Raw genomic sequence first — 21,792 nt, forward strand, 5'->3', positions numbered from 1 at the left:
GTCAATTTGCACATTTCGTTGTCAGTCCAGCATGCTGTGTTCTGTAATCCAATTTAATCCAAGGCACACCGTAGGACAGGGTTTAGCTGTGGTCATGCCCAGCTAGGTGAAGGTCCATTGCTGGTTTTAGACTGTACAAGATGACATGTTAAGGGCCGTTCAGTCAGACCATATTATTGCACAAAAAAGCAAGATGCAGCCTTACGAATATAACACAACGCAAGTGTCTTGAGACACTTTTTTAAAGGTTGAAGTTCTTTAAAAATTCTGACATTCCTTTACGAGACACTAAAAAAAAGCGAGACATAGCACAATGGTCAAAGACATCCATCTAGCACATGTATACTTCAATTGAAATGCAGCTCACACAAAAGCACGTTCCATGTGAATGGCCCCATATTCTTCATATACCTCACATTTGTGGCTCTGCTGTTTCACTCTAGCTATGCTGTAATCGGCAGTGCTCAGGGATCTTTCCACCTGCAGTCAGCAGCTCAATACCCTTTACTTACAGCCACTGCAGAGCATTCCCGTACAGAGCAGAGCTCCAGCACTCTGTCCCAGATACTCTTGGCTCACTCTGTTTGTGTGTGCATGTACGCGCCAGTGTGTGCCTGATGGATTATATGGCAGCAGAGATGCGGTAATCAGTTTGCATGTTTGCTGAACTAATTTATTAATTCAGTTCCTCCTACTTGTAATCTCAACCATGCGTGCTGCTCTGAGCTCATTGTGCTTTTCATCTGGGGAAAAACAGTTCTTGTGGAGGAAACAGCTCTACCCCCATGTCACTTGATTGGGCTTTTTTACCCTTCGTCAGGGAAAGTCACATAGATTCAGCAGCATAATTGTTTGGCAATGCATCTGAAACAAGAACATACAAATTAAACAAAACACATACTCTCTGTTCTGCATCACTATCAGGCACACCCAAAATAACACTGCTTAATTTTGCATTGTCCCATTCTGTTTAAAAGTGAAGGGGGCCAAAACATTGGCAAACATTTTATAGTATATCATGAACTGTGCTGTCTTGAAGAAGAGATGACTTGATGACTTTTTAATGGAGCTAGCATGGCCTGTGCCCTGTATCCTAGACCCTTTAAAAGTGCCGTTGTCTTTGTTGTCATTGATTTCCCAAGGCAATGAACAAAGGGGAAATGGTCTTAAAACCTTTTAGATTTGTCTTATTTGTCTTAACTTTATCCAGCAGCTGGCAGAAACTTAACAATTGAATAGGATTCTCACCATTTAGTTCTGATAGTGGATCTTGAACTTTTCCTGCTGCGCTGAGTGCTTGGTGTTTCCTATCGCAATAAGGGATGCATGGCTGCATGGGACCTGCATTGAGAGCGCCTGCTGATCCATGTCGTCCCTACGGAGATTGTCGCGTGCAGCCAGGGGATCACTCCCCTCTATGTGAGGGATGTGCAGTGTGTCTCGGGCCAGACATAACTATATTTCATCAGATTAGATTCACAGGTTAATAGAAACTGTTATATCACTAAAAGAGAGAATAAGAGAGAGTGAGAGTGTTGGTCCAAAGGCCTCTTTATTTTTCCTTCTTCTCTCTGTTGTGTTTTTGCTGCAGTGGAGGAAGCAGACAGAGGCAAGGCGTTGCTCACTTGTTTATTACGACAGATTAAGTCATTGATTTGTATAAACTGTGCACCGATGGAGAAGGATCTCTCTTCCGCTCAGTGAGAGAGAGAGAGAGAGAGAGAGAGAGAGAGTGAAGAGGAGAAATATGTCTCTCTGTGTTCTCTAACTCTGTCCTTCTTTTTTCCAGGCTGGGAAAAGGCATAAGGGAGCAATTGTAAAATACCTTTACCTTCTTTTAACTCTTTTCCAACCATGACCAGGTTTCTCCTCCCCCTCAGGCCTTAAACTGAGCATTAATTAAAACGGTGATGGCAAAAGGGTAATTATGATAATAGCATAATAATATCATGCAGGTTATTCGAATTTTTTTGTGGTCCCAAAATTGCTTCCTTTGAGTTTCGCATTTCAGGGGCATTAGCTAAAGAATAATTTCCTTGAAAGTAAAGACATTGGAATGGATTCTTTGGTCAAGGTGCAATATGGTAACCTGATTCTCTTAACATTTAATACATCATGAGTTCCTGCTCTTGCCACTTGTCCCCCACATCAAAAACCCCAGTTCTAGCTGCTGAGAGGCAGGAGGGTGGAGCAGTTTGTGTACCGAAGCATGCCTTAATAGCACTGATTTGCATTTCACTCGCAGTCCTCTTGACAATAGCTAAAACAATCATTTGGGTTTTTAACAGCTTCAAACGAGCACAAGCCACTGTGATGCGGCTGACACTTTCTGAAGTGGAGCCGATAGGGATGGCACGTAGCTCTTTGTCCATAATGCTACCTGCCTGAGTGTGCTCAAATCCCCATCCTAGCAGATATCAGCCTCCCCCGCCGAGTGTCGGCAGCCCACCTCCAGTTGCGGTTGGCATGGCACTGCATGGCGCGGCTGAATTACTTTTCAATGTTCCCCCCTCAAATAGGCTGTAATTACAAGCTTAAAGAGGTTTAGTGGTCCAGTCAACTACATAATCACCCCTGAATTAGCCCAGGCTCATCAGCCGCAGTCCACGGAGCTCCAGTCAGTGTTTCCAGGCTGGCCCCCTTATTACCGTGCGACTGTGAACAGCAGGTGTGAAACAACACACATCCCCTTAAACACAGACTCCACACCCTTCAACTGGGATCTGTAATGAGACCAAATACGAGACTGCCTACTCTACTGAGACTGACATCAGATCATTGCCTGAACCAAGCTTACCATTTTAAAATGTCTGTTGGTGCTTGAAGCTATAGGCCATGCTATGAAATTTATAGCTCTCCTCTCTTCTATGTAAAACTTATCAAATACCAGCCACTGCCTCCAAATGAAGTGGCTTTTAAGTCCGGGTGTCCACATATGTGTTATTTTCTCTTTAGCTTGGTGCACTTTGCATTTTTAAATGCAAAACCCTTAGTTCAAATTTGATAATGTTGATTTAGTGCATTCTGGGCTTGGAAGTTTACACAGATATGGATAGATCTGATTTGTATTCCAGCTCACAACAAACCTTTAATTTTAGATTTACATTATGTTCTCTAGTGCCTCCAAACCAAGGGTGCCTCTTCCCTGCTCAAAAGCATTTATGTTACACCCTCTTCCCTAGAACAACAAAAATGTTTTAACAGAAGAAGGCTAATAAAAGTGCTGGAAACCAAATTGAGCATATCTGTCTTTTTATCAGACGAACATATTAAATGAGAAAAAAATGGGTTCCAAGGGTGACATTTCACCAGCTTTAGCTTGTTGTAGTACAAGGATTTCAAAAAACACTGCCTCTGAATAATTCATGTGCCAGCTTTGTGTTGACTTAGCTTGCTAAAAACTTAACAGCACTCCCAACAAAGAAATCCCACTTTCTGTTAGCCAGCTAGTCACCAGCTCCGCTAGGGCATCTTAAACCCTGGCCTCTTGTTGTTTTCCAATTCTGAGATCTTTTTCTCTCTTTTGTTATTGTCTCATTGGTGAATCAGTCCAAAGAAGAAATTGGGTTACAGAAGCTTTGCTGTTTTGTGTTTTTGTCTTTTTCACTCTCTCTCTCTCTCTCTTTAATTTTATTTTGAAACATGTTTTTTGTTTTCTTAATGAAGGACAAAACTTCATGTTTATGCCACATACAGAAAAGGAAATTTGAAATGGGTTATGTCTCAACTCTTCTTCTGCCAAGGGAAATCTCTGAGGTCAAGATCGATTGTACTGTCTTGAGAAATAGCACCTTTTCTGATAGTAAAAACTTTGCAACAAAGCAATATATTAATCTTCCCATCCCTATCTTACTGACGAAGACACTAGCTATAGTATTGCCTAGTGAGACGATAATGCTCTTAGCCAAATATCAAGGGTAATCCTTCCTCTCCCAACCTAAGGTTTGGGCTGGCTGTTGTAGGTGGCTATATCTACAGAAGAAGGCCTAGAGCTGGGATGTGGCTCTTATGAGTGCACTCTTAATGCTTGCAGAGCTGGAGTAGGTGGAGCACTAAACTTCAGACCTAATCCGGTTTTCTCAAGAGCCGAGCCATTGAAGAGTGATGGCCACTGCCCACTCATATTGGGACTGGTTCTGAGATGGGATGTTGAAATGATACTCCAAGGACACCTTGGCAAAAATGACCCCTGGATCAAGCCTCAGATATTTCTCAGGGGCAGCTAAGTTTTCATGGGGATTAGCCACAAGGAATATGGAAATGAGTCTGCAGTAGGATATCTACCTGAAATGAACACTTGCACAGTCTCCTTTTAAGGACCCACTTACCTTGGTCGCCCCTGAAACATTCAGTATTAGACTACTTGGGCTAAGTATCGGTGGGCATGTCACAATATGTATCACAATGCATACCTTACAATTCAAAATATTGTGATGCATCATGATCTTATAAATGGATCATGATTGAGAGAGACTCAGTATTCCATGAGAGAAAGACTCTAGCCTCAGAGTTTGCACTAATTTAGATTATACACTTCTTTATAGTTAACTTTAGGACTTGATATTAATACAGACAGTATATAGACTTGTACAAATATCAATACAGGCATCTAAAGTAACAACATTGTGTGAAAAAGTATTGTGAATTATCAATATATGATTGTATTGCCACAGTCCTAGATATTACATTATTTCTCAGCAATTAATGGAGCCATTTGTCATACAGAGCCACCAGGATCAGTTTCTGTGTCTTGTGAATCTGCCGTCATCTTCTCTTTCTTGCTGCTGGAAGGAGTGACTTGTGAAGAACTTCTTTTGTTATTGTGCTGTGCCTCCCCACTCTTTTTCTTGAAGAGGAATAAGCAGCACACACAGTTTATTAAGTTAATCTTGTGTGGAAAGCTTCTTTAATCCAAATCACATAGGATATAGAGAGATGTTCCCTTAAATAGAACATAACGATAAAACCGGTAATGTGGGTAATGAAGGCAGTGAAGTGGGGGGAGGGGGGTTGTGGCTGATTGTAATTAACTGGTTAAATGGAACACAAAAATGCGTGTCCATAGCGCTGAGGGGAGGATGTGTTCAGTATGTGGCCCTAGCCAACCCCGGGAGTCGAATGGTAAAGAAATATGGCTGAGATTCTGCCTTTTTTTGTGGGGGAAGCAAGATGATGAAGAAAATGCAGAGATGAAAGGAACTTCCAAAATAGTTCTCCCCTCAGAGTGAACCAGAGGATCCTGTCTAAGGACCTGATAAGGAGCACAGCTGGAGCTCATCCAGACCTCCTTCTCTCTGTTCAACATAGACACAGCTCTCCCCACAAAGACATAAAGAGCAAGAGTACACACCTCTCATGTTTCTGCTCTCTTAGTCTGGCTTGTACCTCTCAGCTTTCAGGGTACAGTGCAGTAAATACTGGAATCCTACCCGCTCCCACGGAAAGGTCTCCTGACTCAACTTGAGTCCTCATATCTTGGCTTTATTCAATATAGCATTCTCGTCCACCGCACTGTATTGTGGGTAAGAAAAGTAGAGTCAGCCGAGGGTTAGGGGGGGAAGTCTGAGTTCTGTTTGGAGCAGTAATCTTCTGCTCAGACAGAGAGCAAGAAAGAGGGGGAGAGACCTGTTCACCCTGTCTTATCTCACTGATAGGACATGGACTTCCACGCTCTTCCCCACCATTCTCTGTTTGAGGGGGCCGCGGAGGAAGACTGGGAGGGGTACTGTTGATGCACTGCTAGACACACATACACACACAGATATAAGATACATGATTGCGAATTGAGCACAGGGAGGACATCGTTGGCTTGGCATCCATCAGTGCTGAAGAGGCTGGGAATTCTGATGAAAGGAGCAGTATATTTGGACAGAACATATCATTAAGATAAGGCGAAGGGAAACAGGGAGGATGTATTGAGATTTTCCATCTGTTTTTCCAGCAATGTTATTGCTCTCTTGCTAAAGCATCACGAGACACTGAGAAAATAATTCACACCCAGTACTGCTGCCAAGACATTTAAAATACTCTCTCAGAAAAAAAAAAAAACACTTTCCTAACACATCAACTTCATCACTTTATGAACACTTTGGTGTCATACATCAGCTGGCATGGAAATAATGTGTGGGCAGACAGTTGCAATAGGAAGAGCGGAAGAGTATTTAGAGATGCAGGGAAGGAGGGGTTGCAGAAATGTAATAGAAGTGCAAGCAGTTAAGGGAACCAGGTTGAGAGCAGGCATCAGAGTACCCTGCAGAGTATGTGTAATCGAGGGCTAATGAGGGCTGTTATCGACTTGAGTAGTCTAGTACCTCTTCTCCATTCCCAAAGCTGGCTATGCATCTCTTCCTTCAAGCTATATACATAATCTTTACTCATCTCCAACATAAACTCTAGCCTGTTTGAGGAAGCATGCTACCGACATGCATAGTTAGAGCACAAACAACAAGTCCTGCTTGCTTTGCTGGTCAATGAATAGTATTCAAACCAAATATGGACAATATTTTTGCAACAAAGCAATTTGTAAAGAAACTGCAAAGAAAATGGACAGGCATGCCTAAAAATGAATGAAACTAGCATGCATAAAGGTCAAAGTCAACAACAATAATTATCTAAAATCAAGCTCCATGAATTCACATACACAGAATTTCTGTAGCACCTGCTGTGAACGCTGAAAACGTGGGAAAAGCACAACGCATATCAAGTTTCTGGCTAACAGACACTTTTGTTTGGGCAGCTGTTAATGTAATGTGGATAAATCATATAAGGGTTGTGACGAGGAGGAGGGTGTGGCCGGGCCGTGATGGAGTGGGAGAGCGAGATAAAGGGCAGCTGGAGATGCCAGTTTGAGAGTGAGAGACGCACGTGGCAAACAATGTTTGTTTATGTTGGTTTTAATTTCATTTATATCATTAAAATTTATGTTGACTGTTAAGCTGGTTCCCGCCTCCTCCTTGCCCGTCCCTTATCTGTTACACTGGTGCCAAAACCCAGGATAAGGAGGAGGCGGGAACCGGCTGAACAGTCAGCGTAAAGTTTAATTTAAATTAACTTAAAACCAACATAAACAAACATGCAGCATGGCCGCGTGCATCTCTCTCTCTCTCGAAACGGCGGCTCCAGCTGCCCTTTATCTCGCTTTCCTGCTGATCAGCTGATTCAGCGCCGGCCGTGCTCCATCATGGCCCGGCCACACCCTCCTCCTTGTCACACTCCTCCCACACACTCCCGATTCAGTCTGGAATGCCACCGGTCTGACTAACTCCCCCCATCTCTGGAAGGGAGACGCTGCCCTTTCGACCGTTCTGTCAGCCGGTGGTCCACCCCGCCTCCTGAAAACCTGGGGGAGAGATGAGGGAAGGCATGGGGAGAAGGAAAGGGCAAGTGGAGACACAGAGAGAGAGAGAGGAGAGAGAGAACTTCTCCACCCTCTGGCGGATGCCAGCTCGCTCCTCCACCGGTGGACAGCAGCGAGTCCTCCGACCCCTGGTGGATGGAACCACTCCTCCCCTTCTTGGTAGACGGCTGCGGTTCCTCCAGCTCTCGGCAGCTGGCAGCGATCCTTCCGTCCCCAGGCAGATGGCCGTGGCTGCTCCCCTGGCAGATGGTAGTAGCAAGGACAACGTGACAGTACATCCCTCCTCCCTCCCAGGTTTCGGCACCACTGTAACAGATAAGGGACAGGCAAGGAGGAAGCGGGAACCTGCTGAACAGTCGACATAAAGTTTAATGATATAAATGAACTTAAAACCAACATAAACCAACATGCAGTGCTGCCACATGCATCTCTCTCTCGAACCTGCATCTCCAGCTGCCCTTTATCTCACTCTCCCGCTGATCAGCTGATTCAGCGCCGGCTGTGCTCCATCACGGCCCGGCCTTGCCCTCCTCCTCATCACAGGGTTATTATCCATATATGACAAGTGTTAATGGGGCCTCAGTCCCTGCTGCCCCATTCTGCTCAAATACAGGTGTGGCTACCTGAAGGTCGTTATGACAACAAAGGTGAGGCACGTACAATGCTGTGGTTGGAAAAGCTCAAACCAGTTGGTGTTTGTACAGGAATCCTGTTTGGGTACTGCTGAATGCCCACGAGTTGGAGGCACCTGTCAATCACAGAACATGCCTTTGTATGGGGTTTCTAGGGTTTAATGAGCAGTTAGGATAGGATTAGTTGACGGTTAAGATGAAACTCGACTGCTCATTTTCTCCACCCCATTGTGCATTGTTGTAACATTTTGTTTGGTAAAGTTGTCTAACAAGTTGCCTTAGTTGAAAACCTTCCTCCCACCTCTTTCTTAAAAGCTAAGCTAGTACAATGCATTTTTCATTTAATGCTCAATGCTCTTTTACAATATTTAATATTTTAATTCTAAAGAGCTGTTATTTTTAGGAATGTCTCCCCTAGTTTCCCTTAAGACCTTTACAAGTTTGGACCAGTTAGTGTTCTAGTGGTATGACCAGGGGTTATATTGGGCCCGAACGGCCTTCTAAAAAATTAAATAAAATGCTTGTTTGTCAATCCATTCCATTTCTTGTAAGCTCTGATGCATTTTTGGTTTGATCTACTTCACACATTATGTCTCCATTTAGTGAGTGTACTTGTTAAAAAAAAAAAAAAAAATCAAGTTTATTCTGCTTTTCTATTGTCAGTTGCAGAAGCTGGGCTTATTCGAGAGCGGCATGAGACCACACACCCCCGCATACAATATACAGACGTGCGCTCCGCTTCTGTAGTGCTCCGTGCTCTTATCTCTGATTCATTTGAATTGCATAATATGGAATCAACTGCTCAGCCATTTCTTACATCCACTGATGCGTAGTAGTGATTTTGCTTAGTTTATTAAAAAGCTGTATACCTGGAAGGGTTTTGAAACTGGGACCACTCGTATCAAAAGGGAGATCATACTATAGGATCAAAACATCATGCCACTCTAGGTCAAAGGACCCCTCGAGCAACACACTATTATTTGTATGTGTACTCCATTTTTTAAGGAAAAAAAAAAATCTAGCAAATATATAGTGGTATTCATAAGTGAAATGCTTCTATTTTTATTTTTTTTTTTTTTATATAATTTAATGCAAATATGTTTTGTTTTCATTACAATTTATATTATCAGAACACAAGTTGAGTAAAACATAGTTGTGTAAAAGTTGTTTACTTTTGAATTGTACCATGTTTAAATATAGCCTATGTTTGACATGTTCAAAGATAATATGACCCACCTATCTAAGGCAAGAAAAAAGTAAACTTGTCCCAGCTGTGATTTTTATAAAATGGATAAAATACATTTGATATCATTCTTAATAATGTTTTTTTTTTCTTTTGTTATGTAATGTTAAATGCTAAATCAAATATTCCATGTAATTATATATTTTCACAATTAAGTTGACATCAAATAACAGAATCCCAGTCAAAGAAATTCATCTTAAAGAAAAAAACAAATCTATGAACTGCATACCACTTGTTGCTCTTTGTAGATCCGCAGCAGAACAGGCTGTGTTTGTGTTGTCACATAGCCTTTAGCACGGACTTCCCCTTGCAAAGTCACATGGCTTCTGATCCTCTTGAACAGAAATGTTTTTTACTGTAGGGCCGACTAGCCAATATGCCTCAACTGATGCCATATTTTTTTCTGTCCTGTCCATTTGTGAAGTTGGGAAGATTTGATGAACTACAAGTTAAGAGTTTATTGTCATATGTACAAGAAACAGTGTTACACAGTACAATGAAATTCTTACTCTGTGAATCCTCCCAGCAACCTCAGACATACTTTAAACAGGACATAAGGAGGAGAGAAAAAATAAATAAAATTACAAAGTGTATACACATACATATTAGTGTAAACTTTAGAAATGCAGAACACATGCACATCAGGCATAGCAAGTTATGACATTGAAGCAATTTGAATTAAGCTGATATTCTGTTTATAGTTGCCATTTATATTTTTGATACTCAAAGCCCTCCTATCAAAGGATTATCACTGATCAGATGACAGCAAGAGACTTTGGAATGTTGTTCTCACATTTTCAGCCCTTCTTACAAACCCCATCGTCGTGATTTGATAAAATTACCCAAGTGTCCCGATATAGACAAGGCCTTGGACACTGGAAACAAACAATAAGGCAAAAAAAAACAAAAAACAAGAAAATCCAAAAATCTAATCAGAAGTGGCTAGAGGCGACACTGCAATTATAACATTCTGTATGAAATTATCCACAGTTTGTTCCAATTACCTACAATTGGATCACATGAAAATGACATAGAGCGATAGGAAAACAGCTCACTTTCACTGGCAGTACCAGTAAATAAACATGCATTCAGCAGCATGAAAGACGTTCCAATTTATTATTGCTAAAAAAAAAAAATGAGCAGACAACCCGTGGCACCAACTACATTCTACATTTCTGTTTGTTTGTTTGGAAGCCTTGTTCTCATTATACCTCTCAAAGGGTTAATCAAAATAATAATTGATGACCTCTTCTTTTTCTACACTTGATCGCATAGATAAAGTATAAACTAAATCCTTTCCTTGATGAAAACATGACTCAGTAACTATTTTGCGGTGTCAAGATTGTTGACTTGGTTTGGTCTGGAGACGCTAGCGGGGAACTGGTACATTGCGGTCACTGTAGTTTGCCATCGTTTTTCCTAACTTTGAGTTTTCCTAACTACCCTGTTGAACAGCGATCTATTCTCACATTGGTCGATGTACACACCAAGGCCCAGATAAAGCCCATGCCTGTTTTAATCCCTGGCAGGCTGCACTTTCAGTAATGGGCTTAGAAGGCCTGGATCTGCTAGCACAGTGAGCCAAACAGCACACTAAAGGCCAAAGTATACTTCGTGCATCCACGTTGCGGATCGCTCCACGCACGGTATGCGTGACATAAATTTCATCATAAACCAGTCCGAGCTGCCTGACCGTGCTGGCCAGATTTTCTCGACTCGTGGTCACGGTTATCGCTTGTGCGCATCGTCAGCACATACACCAGCCATTGACTCCACTAAAAGAGTATCACAGAGATGTTGTAGTGGGCATGCATCAAACGCGTTCATATTCACTCGCGGCCAGAAGAGTTTACTCACAAAGGCAACGCAGTCGACCAGGCATGAGCCAATCCAGAACACGCAAAGACGAAGTATACCTGGGCCTTTACCTGTCCATTTTTATAGTGTTGAGGAATCATAATCTGAAAATATTATAACACAGACATGGGTGAGGTGTTATTGCTGTGCCATGAGGCCATGCACTGGGTTCTTTCTCTGTCTCTAGGTATAAATGTGGTGTACACAAAAACATCTTTGTGCACTGTTCCTTCCATCTTACAGGCTCAGCAGGGGCCTCAACATAGGCTGTCTTAACTTTTTCATGAACAGCACATTGAATAGATTTTAAGATAGCAAGCTTTGTACTTCTCTCAAATGCTAAAATAAATCAAGCAAATCTCACCTCAACTTTATTGAAACAGCTGGATCAGCTTAAAACAAGTTCACATCTTCACTTGTGAATCGGCCACATTAAAGACTGTTCAAACTGTTTTAGTATCATCCATGTTCTAGCTATCTTGCTAATCCTTGAGAATGTGGGTTATCTTTGAGCGATTGAACAAAGAAGAGGTACAGTATATATCAGATTTGTGGTCTGTATTCCTTGTTAGGCAGGCATTAGATATCTAACCTCCATCAGGCATTCACGGCAGCAAGATGACTAGAATACATTTCAGTGGGGTTGTATGGCACAGCACTCTAATTACTGTTTCTGTTCCCACACTTCACTTAACTTTATAATTGGCCTGCCTTTTTTGCTGCCATTAATTACACAATTTCATATTCCATTAATGACTCTAAGACAGAGACACACCTCACTTTTTCACACTAATTAACAGCTGCTTTGCCACTTTTCTTCACAAATGTGCAAGCAGCGTCTCCCTCCTTTACCTCAGACATTTCTCTCGCTAACAAATGAACTCATTAATTGATTTATTTACAGTATTTTTCATATCATTTCCCATTGTTTTTTCTCTCTTTCATCAGCACCCCTACCCTTCAGAAGAACAGAAAAAGCAACTGGCACAAGACACCGGGCTCACTATACTACAAGTGAACAACTGGTAAGTCAATTGTACTTTTGTGTTTACATGTAATCAATAGCTTCGCCCTTGGCAAGCGGCTCCTAATGATTTGAATGAATACCACCCCCCCCCCCACACACACAAATCGTTCCCGCCCCTCCCATCCATCTTCCACTTATCGTCTCATCTCCCTTTAAATCAATTCACCCAAAGAGATATTGCCGCCAGGATGTTTCCGACGTTTTTCCCTTTTTTTTTTGCTTTTTTTTTTTTTTGCTTGTTCAAATATGAATCCCTGGGAGAGCAGCTCCTCTCTGAATCCTCTATTGAAACCCCATCCACCCTGCGCTCACTCTCTGTGACATGGGACTCTTTGTCTCCACCTACCCAGCTATTGATTTCGCCACTCCCACCGTTAAAAGTTCCGTAAAGTTTGAACAATCCTTTGCGAGGGTGCGTATGTTATCATAGATGGCTATCAGCACATACTTACTGTTATTAGCCAAGTCTAATGCAGGGCCTGAGATAGGGAGTGGGGAGGTGAAACTGGAGCAGACAGGAACGTTTAATTTTGGAATACAAAGAAAAAAACTTTGCCACATATTTCTTCTTAACAACCTTGACAGGCCCTCACAAACTCTCTCTGCTCTTGTTCTCTAAGTGTCAGAGATTAATATATCTAAAGCTCTGATTATATGCCCTAATCCATTCTTCTGAATAAACCAGGCCTTGATGTAGACGCTGCCTACATTAGCAAACAGAGATGGGAGGGTTACTTTCAAAATGCATTATGATAGAAAGGACTAAATACCAAACTACTAATTACTAGTTAAAAAGTAACATAAGCTGAATACTTTTAGGCACTTTTTTGAAAATGTAATGGCCATAATGCAAAAGACAAGAGGAAAGCAACATCAACTAGATGATTTTAATTTAAGTGTCCTCTGTACGTTAACTACTAAATGTGACTTTTATCTTAGAATAAGGAAATACTATTGTTTCATATGGACCTCATTCATGAAACAAGCCGAATGACTTTCTATGTACACTATTTGTAAAACCATTCTTACCTATGTTCACACATTTCTATCAGAAAGACTCAAGATTATTGGTATTAATGGTGAACCGTCAGATCTTGCCGGAGGCGATGATGGCAGGGGAGCGGAGCTTACCCCTTCCCAGGACGGGACCTAAACTGGTAGAGATGGGAAGGGGTGGGGTTGAAAACACGGAAGTACGTGAACAATGAGAGGCAGCTAAGCAGGCTTATAAAGCGGTCCTGTATTGTGATTGGATGAGATGCCTGATATAATGAATCCCGAGATCTTCCTGCTATGAATTTATTTGATTGAGAACAGTGCTGCCTATTCCTGAGTATCACACTCGTACTGTATATGTCTTTCGAAAGCACGTAGCACTATTATGAGTATTCCAATCCTATTAACAAACCATATCTGGATACATACATACAGAGGCCATGAGAGAGAGAGACAGAGAGATGCGAGATGAGAGATGTATTAAAGCCCATTACATAAAATGTAATTTCTGACAACATAATCCTTACCATTGTTCAATTTGGTACCTTGGAGACAATGAATGACTAAGAATGAGGATTAATTTACAAAAGTGGCCTATCAGTGCGACGCAGACTGACGGACACAAGGGAATCTTGTCGGGGTTATCATATATATATTATCTGTAACCTCACAACAACCCATAGGAGATCAATTCTTTCAGCCATATTAGTTAGCGCAGAACACACAGGCAATTACTTCACACACGGTCCTGTCCTAAACCAGCTCTCTGGCTGTCGAGCCCACTTGTTTTGTAGCAGCGTTTGGCTTGTGATGGAAGAATTGTCATGCTGCTGGAGTGTTTGTGTGGATGCTGGAAAAATATTGTGTGTCTAGGCGAATGTGTAAGCGCCGAGCCAGGGGTGGTCAATCTAAGCGGTATTAGCCGCTAAACCCTGCATGCTGAGATCTCTCAGCCCTCTCCCAGACCGTGTGCATCAGTGTGTATGTGTGTTCAAGTATGTGTGAAAGGCTGAAGATGACATGGAAAGTGTGTAAGAAGCGAGAGACAGAGAGACACTCAGCACATTAGGGGTTAGAGAGTGGTATCTGTTGTTTCATAGACCTGATGTTGTGCTCAATAGGAAGCTTGCCATTGGATGTCTCCATGGCAACCCCTGGTGATGTTACCTCCTGACCTGCTGATTTTTAGAGGCAATTTCCCTAGCTGTGATTCTATTTATCAGACTAGACAAAGCAAGAGGCCAATCCAACCTGCTCCCAACAACAACATATGTTGTCAAACTACAGCAAGATTTGAAGGTTAAATTCTAGCATTTCAATACAGCACAAAAGCATATAGATTTAATAGAGTTCAAATCATTTAGCCATATCTCCAAACAAATACGGCGCTGATGAATGGACCCAAGGGTGAACATGTGGAAACTAGAACACGATGCCAGACAAACAGCAAACAGATGGAGCTAAACAAGAGATCAATTGAAATGACAGCTTCCTTAAGAAGCTGCTCCCGTTGACTTGTTAACACACATGTACGTGTCCATTATTGATGAGGAATTCGAAAATCAGCAGGCTGAAGATTAAATAAAAAATGCTAAATGCCACGTGGGGTGCGGATCACTCATGAATTATTGGCGCTAACATAATATAAGGGACCTCGGAAGATCTGAGTTCACATGTTAACAAACAGCACGCATACTGGTGCATTGTTTAGTTCTAAAATGAATCATCAAATCCGAAGGATCTGGAGTAGATGTGCACTTAGTCAAACTCTTGTGGACACCCTTACAACACATATGAGCACAGACACACATGCATACACACACAAAATACATGCATAAGCACATATAGATGGCCCAAGACACGGTTAACATTTGTAGTGTTGTGGAAGGGATGTGGATCAACTGCAAGATTTTTTGAGGCAGATGCTTCAATAGGGATGATGTACAACCATATTATGATATGGCGGTACAGGCAGTAGTTCCACCATTGACATGCAAATGTGAAACTTTTATTGCAATGAAGCTTCAGCAAGAGAAAATGGAAGATCAAGCAAAAGGACAGAGGTAGAGAGAAAGAGAAAAGTTTCTAGCCTTTCACAATATACATCCATTTTGATGTGGCGATACAGTCAGTTGTTCAGGCGCTAACATAAAAGTCACAGTCACAGCTATGGAAATTAAGCTTCAACAAAGAAAGAAAATGAGTGAGCAAGAAATAGGCAAGAGGCAAAGCAAAAGACAAAAGTGTTTAGCCTTTGACGATAAGAGCGAGCATTCTCAGAACACTCCATAAAGATCAGTGATGTAAAATCAATTGGTGGGTCATCGAATTTCATGTGTTGCCCGTTCTTCCCTTCCTGGCGGAATTTCATAATCCCTTTAAAGATGCTGTTTAAACCTTAGGGATGGATTGTTTTGTCAATAAGGCAGCTTTTATGAAAGTCTTAAAAGCATGGAGTGAAGTGTGGCAGGGCTACTTTAGAGAAATAGCGTCCACACACGCGGGATCAGGTTTCTGCGCAAGAGCAATAAAGAGAGAAAGAGAGAGAGAGAGAGAGAGAGAGAGAGAGAGAGAGAGAGAGAGAGAGAGAGAGAGAGAGAGAGAGAGAGAGAGAGAGAGAGAACTGGATGACTGGCATGCTTCAGTACTCTGACAGCCAAGCCCGCCCATGTCAAGAGAAGTTGAAACTTGTTCAAGAAAAGCTCTGGATGATTGCTGTGTGCTCTTCGTGTGTAGTATTTGGCAATGTTTGTCTAGCTTAAGGGAAAATGTGACCTCTGACCCAGTAGGTATCTCGAAGAGGTGATCCACAACATTTTTAACCATAGGAAAGTAAAGTCAGAAATGAGAATTATGAAGTTTCAATTCAATTGTTTCTCCAAGACAGCAATGAGATTCAATTGAGAGCAAATGGATACTTTTGTTTTGAGAATATGAGTTCTCATCTATGTCTCAAACTGTGCTCAGATTGGTTAAGATACCAAAGTCTGCTATCAAAAGTCAATCAATCAATCAATCAATCAATCAATCTGTTAGTAACAAAATTATCTGAGATACTCAATCCACCTTAATTTTATAGCTCTGGAATCTTACAAATGGGGAAATTGTACGATCTCCTGTATATTTTTGTATGTGAGTAGGTGTTTTTTAGACCTATAACTCTAGATGAATAGTTTGTAGTGTGTATGTCTGTGAGTGTCATTGTGCATGCATGTATATGTGTACATGTGTGTGCGCAGAAGTGGCCCACAGGATGTGTACATGTCTGGGTGAGATGTGTCAGAGCCTGTGTCCCGGAGCGCTCTTCACACAGTCTTCCTGTCAAGGTGCTTTAGTGTGAATATCCATGGCCTTTCAACAAAATACAAACACCCTGGGGTCAATCCGCCAAACAAAAGACATATTTACACCAGAGAGACACCAAGCATGCTAGCCCAGCCTATACCCCCAAAATCAGGCAGAAATAGTGACATTGTTGAGAGCTCAGCTCCATGAAGCTGGATGGATATAAGGATTGTTTGCCTTTCTGCACAGTTGGGCTCAGTCTGTTCTCAAGTGTTTGCTAACAATTCTGCCATACTGGAATTTCAGCACTTGCTCAGACCTGATCTCTATCTGTGTTGTGTCAACAGCAGACAAGTTGGAGTGGTTCTGTGTGTGTGTATGTGCATGTGTGTGCGTTTAGTCATGTGAAGTCATTTGTCATGTGTGCGCATGTAAACGAGAACAGCACAGTTAAAATAGTTTCTTTGTCCTTGAGAAAATGTGTCTCTTTATGTGGAGATATATGTGCATGGTTGGCTCTTTGGCAGTATGTTGTCGTAGGATATGTGCATATGTATGTGTGTATGTGTGTGTGTGTGTGTGTGTGTGTGTGTGTGTGTGTGCGTGCATTCGTACAGAGTCTGTAAGGGTGCACCCCTCCTCTTTCTTTCTCTCTGTCTTACATCACAATGAGCCCCAGGCACTGCTTCCATTTTTTCTTCATTTCTCTCCTTATTCTATCCTCTCTTTTGTTGGGAAATGTGCACATGGCAGACGGAGGGTGGATCTGCACTAGTGCATATTGGTTATGTTTATAAATCTAGGAACAGATTGGACCACTGATTAGCGAGCCAACCACTGATTAGCTAATGAGCTTTTAGCATTTCATTGATTGCAAAGTCATAGTGAACTTCACCTCGCCAGTAACATCCATAAAAATAAGCATAAAAGAGCGGGTAACATCTCATATATTTATACTACATGCAAAATATGACATATATGGCACTATCTTTGTTGATTTCCTCATAACACCATATTCTAACCAGGAGTGATACGATGAAAAAATATCTTTCATTTAAAGTTTTTGTCCTTACAATCCCCGAACACAAGACATTTTGTCAGCCGCTTGGTTTATGCTTCCGCAGCATCTTGAAAGCCAACAGTGAAATCTCACTGGTCCAAAAACCTGCTGTACACAATTCTGTATTAAACATCACATCTGTTTGTATTGGTTGGGATTGTGTCACGTTGAACAGTATTTTCAATTTCAGTGTGGCCAAAATAACATTGCGCTCAGTTCCCTTTAAGGTAAGTCAGATCACTCTGCGGCCATGTTTATAATGCCTCCAGGCAGCCTACGGGACACTATTTCCTATGAATACAAGTGCAGCTCCTATCTGTTTGAATCGGGAAAGACCAAAATCTCCAAAACAGTTGTTCAAGATTACAAGCACATAACAAATTTAAAATCAGCAATAAAATCTGACAATAATCATTGTCCATGTTTGTAATATCTCTGGGTAACCTGCGGGATACTATTTTCTATAGATACAAGTACAGATCCTATCTCTTTTAATGGAAAATCTTAAAAATGGTTGATCAAGATTATAAGCAAATAACACACACACATATATAAATATATATGGTGTCATAAATTGTGCTTCTTCAGCTCAGATTAGGCTACAAAACACTATTTTTGTTTCAGGTCCAGCTCTATTAAATATAAGGCGGAATATCCTTTCTTACATTTCCACCATATCCAGCGTTATTTCTCCCATTCATAAGTACGGTATACTAGTGATATGTCTCAATTTAAAAAGTCTCTGATTAAGCCTGGTTGGGACATAATGTACAGTGTAGCAAAAAAGTGTGTAAAAAGTGTAATGTAGAATGGTATTACAATAAAAACGATACCTTTGATAAAACTACCAACACCATAGTATTCTTTGAAATACCTTACATTACCTATTAAATACATTATATGATTGCAGTCAAACAGTACCATGGTACTGTATATAGTAAAGTGTATGATCTGATACCATTGTGGTACTGCCACAATACCTCTTTGTATGGGAAGTAAAAAAATAAAAAATATAAATAAAGTGACTAAACTGGTTAGAGCACAAATCTTAGGTTTTCATTTATGTCCTTTGGTTATGTTAATTGGTTATGCAAATTAACACAGCATCAGAATTTAAAGTAAAAATAGCCTTTTTCACTCGGGTAAGTTCCTGGTTGGTGATGCCAGTCAGATACTCTGTGTAAGTGTGTTCTTCTCACTGAGGCCTTGTATACGCAACAGAGCTGGCAGTACCAGCTTGAGCTCTACAGAGACCACCACAGTGACAGCTAGGTGGAGACCTATTAAACCTGCCGCAGTGATGTTATTTTCCCTCTAATGTGCCCCCTCCCCCACACACACATTCACACACAGCTGACAGTTGACATCCTACTACTGTGTGGCTGTTTCTTTGTGTGTTTGCCTAGACAGAAAGGCAGTGCCCTCTGGCCCAAACGCTGGCCTGCGGCATCAAGCTGCATGAAAAAGCCCTCAGAGATACTAGCATGGAGAACTTTCCAATGTTGTATTTAGGAATTGGGCAAGTGATGGTGCCCTCCCTCACTGATGTATTATTGCTCTCTTTCTCTCTCTGAACTGGGTGGGGAATCAAAGGAGAGCAGGCATGCCAAGAATGACCTCATACTCCCCAGCTCCAGAATAGCGGGAACCTTCTCTCTCTTTATGTCTCTCTCTCTGAAGCGCATCCAGCACCTCTCAGCAGTTGCACTCAGCTTTGTTTCCGGGGGTGGGTTTGAATGCTGAAAAAGGTAGATCACAGCAATGGTCTCCTCTTGCCTCGGGCTGGAGGTGTTCTGGCCTGTAGTCTTCCTGCAATTTCCCGGCTGTGTTCTTCACTCGTGCGACTCGTTGCAATCGCCGTTGCACCCCTTGCTCTTTCTCACTGTGTGTATAAAATGTGTTCCTCAGCCCCCAGGCGGCGGCCCAACTCTTTAAAAGCAGCTTTAAAGGGGACTTCACAGCTTTGTTAATGGAAAGGTTTTGACTATGTTTGGCGAGTGGAGCTTGTGGGGGTGCACCGGGGGTGAGTTTGCTGAAGTAATGGCCAGCCTCTGTTGGAGGGGGGGCTGATGCAGCAGGGATTATAGACCAAGCTTGAGACTTGCCCAAAAGCCCCCTTTACGTCTTCTCTGTTTTCTTTGGAAACAGGCTGTTCTGCTGTGCTAGAGTGGGCCAGGTAATCCCCCATAATGTCTGTGGGAATTAGATCCAAAGAAATCCCTGGCTACATACACACTGCAGAGTATTGGGAGTGAAAACCACATTTAAATGCAAGCGCGAATCCCCTGAATTATCGTTCCGTTTGTGTACGAAACACAGGAGTCACTCTCGAAATTGCAATGGATAGTGATAACCATAGAAACACTTAGACATCTCACGACTGCAGACAAGAAATGTTTTAGAAAACTTTTTAGCAGATGTATTTAATTTTGCTTATGCTTATTAAACTGATTTTAAGCAGTGCACTGTCTCTTGACCATATTGTCTGGGTTGCCGCTCGACTGCAGGGCTGGTTGGAGCAACTACCACAAAGAGAGACGGACTTGTATAAAAATTTGTGAATGAGTTAAAAACACTTACCTCGGTTTGTTTTATTATATAGCAGTGTCCAAAGGAGAACAGCATCACTATGTTAAGTTGTTCATTTCAGTTCTCTACACCACGTGGTTTTAATGACAATTCGGTTGCCACTTTTGTTCTGAATTTGGTTATAGTACAATCTGGTTTTCACTCTGTTAGTACGTTTACATTCCAAGAAATGAGCTACAGCCGGATTTAGCGTTGTCAAACTACTTTCATCATGTGCCTGTTCAAGTATACATTACATGATGAAATCTGTAATAAAATATTTAAAGGAAGGACGTTGGCTGAGGCAGAGTTAAATACACGTTGTTTGTCACCTCTGTCTTTCTGAGCATGTGCACAACACTGAGGCCAATTGTGGTCTGGCTAACGTGAATACATGCTGGACAAAGTGGAGCTACAATCGCATTATCTAGGTCTGTTAGTCTGACTTCGACAAAAATCCAACTGGTACAATTTCAGTCAGACTAAAGATGAATTATTGTTTAAGGCTGACTAAAATGTAACTTTTAAAGTGTATGTAAACATACTTTGTGTGTATAGAACAGGATTGAGCTCTCAGAAGTGGACTACCGAATTTGACTGCACTGTGTATGTGGCCCCTGTTTCCCTCAGACCCAAAAGAATGAGTGCTTCTTATAGGATTCCATCTATGCGTTCAAAGAAGCAGCACTGAGGGTAATGCCAATGCTATTAAGAAGAAGAGGAGAGGTGAGAAAGGCAGCAGAATGGAGAGGGAAAGGGGTGTGATGGAACTGAATGGAATTGTATGAGGTTAGAGATGCAAGTGGGTGTCAGTGAGTTGGTCCTTTATGCAGTCCCCCTCACCTGTCTCCACCAATGGAACAGGTTAAAGCAACCTCTCCATGCCTGAAGTATAGAGCTGTGCACTGATTAAAAGGAGTGTGTTAATGTGTGTGTGTGTGTGTGTGTGTGTGTGTGTGACGAGTGAGAGCGGGCGGATCGGGGAGGAGGCAGGATTGTAAATGGAATTTGTGCAGAAAACAGCTGGACTAGTTTATTTAAACACAGGCAGGCCATAGCGACTGACCCCAGATTGACTCCATGTGGGGAGGAGCTGAGGTGGACTTTTATGACTTTGAGGCCGAAATAAGGTGCTCGTATTTTTTAAATCTCCCCTTAAGGCGTGCCAACATGTGAATTACTAATTACTTAAATAAATGGATCTATGGAGCAGACATAGATAATTAAGTTGGTTTCACCCGAGGGGTCTTACTTGAAGATTAGCTGGTTTAAATATATCAGTTAGCAAGCTAAGCTAGCACAATGGGTATTAGCGCCTACTTCATAAAGCACTTCAGCTTTATTTTAACTAATTATACCTCATAATATCTCTGATTTATTTTGTTTCAATGCAATTTTGGGGGTTAGATTCCTGTAGAGCCACAGATGCAGATCTGATTCATCCAGATCACTCTACTCCGTCAGTATCACCGATATGCCTGTTTGTGGGTTTTTAATATACATGTAAATGTAGCTGAGTGTGTTGAAATGTGATTTCATGAGTGAATTTGGTCCTCCGTAGTCATGCACGCGCCCCCTCACGCAGTTTATATCTGAGAGGGAGAGAGATGATCGAGTGAATGAGCAAACGAAGAGGGCATTTCTTAGAAAAATGGTGTACTTCATATGCATTTAGATAGACTTACTGAAAACAAACCTTTTGTATCTCCAATCCGGATCTATCCAACAAGGTTTATTCAATTATTCCATAACTGGTAACGAAACAAA

The 21,792-nt window shown here is 41.7% G+C and overlaps 1 protein-coding gene across 2 annotated transcripts in view; it reads left to right on the plus strand.

Moving 5' to 3' along the window:
* Positions 1–21,792, plus strand: part of LOC127413952 (homeobox protein Meis1-like) — a 79,707-nt gene that overhangs the window by 45,868 nt on the left and 12,047 nt on the right. For both annotated transcript variants that reach the window (XM_051651533.1, XM_051651534.1), the window contains exon 9: positions 12,038–12,114. In XM_051651533.1, coding sequence (XP_051507493.1) covers positions 12,038–12,114 — 77 coding nt within the window. The remainder of the gene's footprint in view (positions 1–12,037; positions 12,115–21,792) is intronic.

The sequence above is a fragment of the Myxocyprinus asiaticus genome, chromosome 23 (assembly GCF_019703515.2).
Source record: "Myxocyprinus asiaticus isolate MX2 ecotype Aquarium Trade chromosome 23, UBuf_Myxa_2, whole genome shotgun sequence".
NCBI classification, from domain to species: Eukaryota; Metazoa; Chordata; class Actinopteri; order Cypriniformes; family Catostomidae; genus Myxocyprinus; species Myxocyprinus asiaticus.